The 2,522-nt window shown below is 32.1% G+C and overlaps 2 protein-coding genes across 2 annotated transcripts in view; both read left to right on the forward strand.

The window, feature by feature from the left end:
- The window catches only part of LOC117124087, a 2,512-nt gene extending 642 nt beyond the window's left edge, over nt 1–1,870 (forward strand). Inside the window, exons 2-4 of the mRNA XM_033270229.1 lie at nt 530–643; nt 1,244–1,432; nt 1,761–1,870. Coding sequence (XP_033126120.1) covers nt 530–643; nt 1,244–1,432; nt 1,761–1,795 — 338 coding nt within the window. The 3' untranslated portion in view covers nt 1,796–1,870. The remainder of the gene's footprint in view (nt 1–529; nt 644–1,243; nt 1,433–1,760) is intronic.
- A 291-nt stretch (nt 1,871–2,161) lies between these two features.
- LOC117124079 overlaps nt 2,162–2,522 on the forward strand; it is a 12,537-nt gene continuing 12,176 nt past the window's right edge. Inside the window, exon 1 of the mRNA XM_033270219.1 lies at nt 2,162–2,306. Within this exon, the coding sequence (XP_033126110.1) occupies nt 2,181–2,306 (126 nt within the window). The 5' untranslated portion in view covers nt 2,162–2,180. The remainder of the gene's footprint in view (nt 2,307–2,522) is intronic.

Genomic DNA, 2,522 nt, shown 5'->3' on the forward strand with positions numbered 1-2,522 from the left:
GGCTTTTTTTTTTTATCGCACTTACAGATTCCTTCTCTTTAACGCTCAATATGTATAGGCCTAATCAAGCAGGTAATAATGTAAGTCATATAAACAAAATCTGTTAAAAAAACACCATTTACTTTTAGTCGCAGGCCTTTATCAAATTATAGTTTGAGAACAACATTTATAAGATAGGGTTTACATCAATAGGAAAGTTGAATTAAAAGTGTAGAGGCAGCAAAACCCTACTTGGGCGACGACTATGTATATCCATGGATGGTATATCATATCACAGCTTGTTTTCTTCCAGTAATATTAACGTTTTTTACTTTACGTTGCGAAAATACGGTACGACTTTGAAACGGCGGCACACAATGATGGTAGGCTCTACTAAAGTATAGATACATACTACTGTATCAACAAGATACCGGTACAGTTTGAATTACATGTTTAACTAATGAAAACATTAATAACGTTTTTATCATTTACCCTTCCCTTCATCATCTCATGATTATGTAGTCAATAGTCTTAACAATTCTTATTCCAGTAAATTCAACTAAAACTAAGAATAATGTGCGGATACTTCTTCCTGTTGCTGTGTCTGCTGTGGTAATTACTATTTGTGTTATCAGTTTCGCTGTGTTCCAGTTAGACAGAAAATGTAAGTACAATTGATTGGACTAGCACTAGAGTAATCCGTTATCTGTCTATTATTTAGCAACAAATCAATAACAATAATAATAGTAATAATAACTAAACTTACTATGTCTGTTTGTAAAACAGCATAACAAGAATTAATGTAAAAAAAAAGACCTCATTTAAAAAGTCTAGCTTAAAAAGTCAATAAAATTTATGAGGAAAATTAATTAATAAAAACATGAAAACCAACTGGACGTTGGGAGACTCGAACTATGACTGCTATTAATATTTAAAATATGTAGAATGACGTCATATTTTGGTATGCACATTTCTGCTTAGCTCTAAATTTGCTTGGACAAGGTTTGAAGTAGATTTAAGCACGGAAAGTGACCAAAGTGTTCGTCAGAAAACCTCTGCACATTAACATAGGAAAACAGATAGAAGAAAATTAAATTAGAACAAAACTCAGGAAAAGCCAATAAAGATTTATATCAAGTAAAAAACTAAGGCGACGTTTGTTAAACTTTCTTTCAGCCACTACTCTGGCCTTCATCATAGCGAAATTGATGAAGGCCACAGGTGTGGCAGAAATATATATTAATTTCCTAATTATATTTTACAGACGCTTCGTCTAAAAAAAATAAATTGCCATTTGAGCTATTTGTTGAAAAGGAGTTTTTCTGCAACGAAGGAGAATCAGCAGATATGGTGTTAAGGTACGAACCAAAGAATGCAAAAACAGCAAGCATCTCATGGTTTAAGATAAATAAGGAGCAGGATAGGACTGACCACATCCTCACGTTCAATACAGGTATGTATGCGGTATATCACAAATATGCTTATTAGGGTGATATTATATTGACCACAGTTCACAACCATACATCATACTAACATTTAAAAGATACATGTATTTTAAAAATGTAATAATTAATAACGAAGTACAGAAGAGAGTGAGAAAAGTACTTCCTTTTGCTTTAGATATGAGGGCGTCGTATGTCTGTCGGTAGCACAGTGTGGTATAATGATCTTAGTGATCCATCCATTATACTTTCATTGATTTATATGTTATTTTAAGCAATCATTTATCTATAAAATTGTTAAAATAATCATTGATTAACTTTTATCTTGTTACATTAAAGATTTTAAACAAAGGCGAAAGTCACCTACAAGGTAAGCCTACTTTGAATACAATTTCAATGAATTACACAGCCAACACACACCTACATCCCACTGACACTATAAACAAAATATGACTAACTAGATGGCACTCAGAGAGTGCATACCTCCCCCCACATCATAATTCTCCTCAATATAAATTTCCCCCGCATATTGTCACCATAAAAAAAATAATGGGAAAAAAGCAACAAGCAGATTTGAGCTCGGGGCTGGTTGTGTGGAAAACTTCGTGGGCGGAGGTAATAATAAGATGACTTAAATGTTATTGTTACAGACTTTACAAAACACTAGAATTAAACATTTACTGACTTTTTCATCAGATAAGGTAGGATATTTATATTGTCATCTTTTTATTTAGAAAACGTCTGCCTTCTCTGCGACCAATGAATATGCAGATTGCGGTTGATACTAATATTTATTCAGGAACGTCCCTTAAATCTGAGCAAGTTAACAACAAACCGGGACCCTCATACTTTGTTCTCGATGAAAAGTACGATATCAAGAAAAACGTATGTAACTGTATGATTTCTTGCATAAATATGAATTTGGTTGGTTGACGATAAAAATATTATTTGACACAAAGCTCACTAATTTTGTTTGCAAAGGGCTACACCTCGTAAAATGCTATTATGTAATATATATATATATATATATATAATTATATTATTATATATTATTATTTTTTTATTATTATATCTTATTCTGAGGCAGATACATGAACTTTG

The sequence above is a fragment of the Anneissia japonica genome, unplaced genomic scaffold (genome assembly GCF_011630105.1).
Source record: "Anneissia japonica isolate Jap-2015-1 unplaced genomic scaffold, ASM1163010v1 scaffold522_len1101056_cov227, whole genome shotgun sequence".
In the NCBI taxonomy this organism is placed as follows: domain Eukaryota; kingdom Metazoa; phylum Echinodermata; class Crinoidea; order Comatulida; family Comatulidae; genus Anneissia; species Anneissia japonica.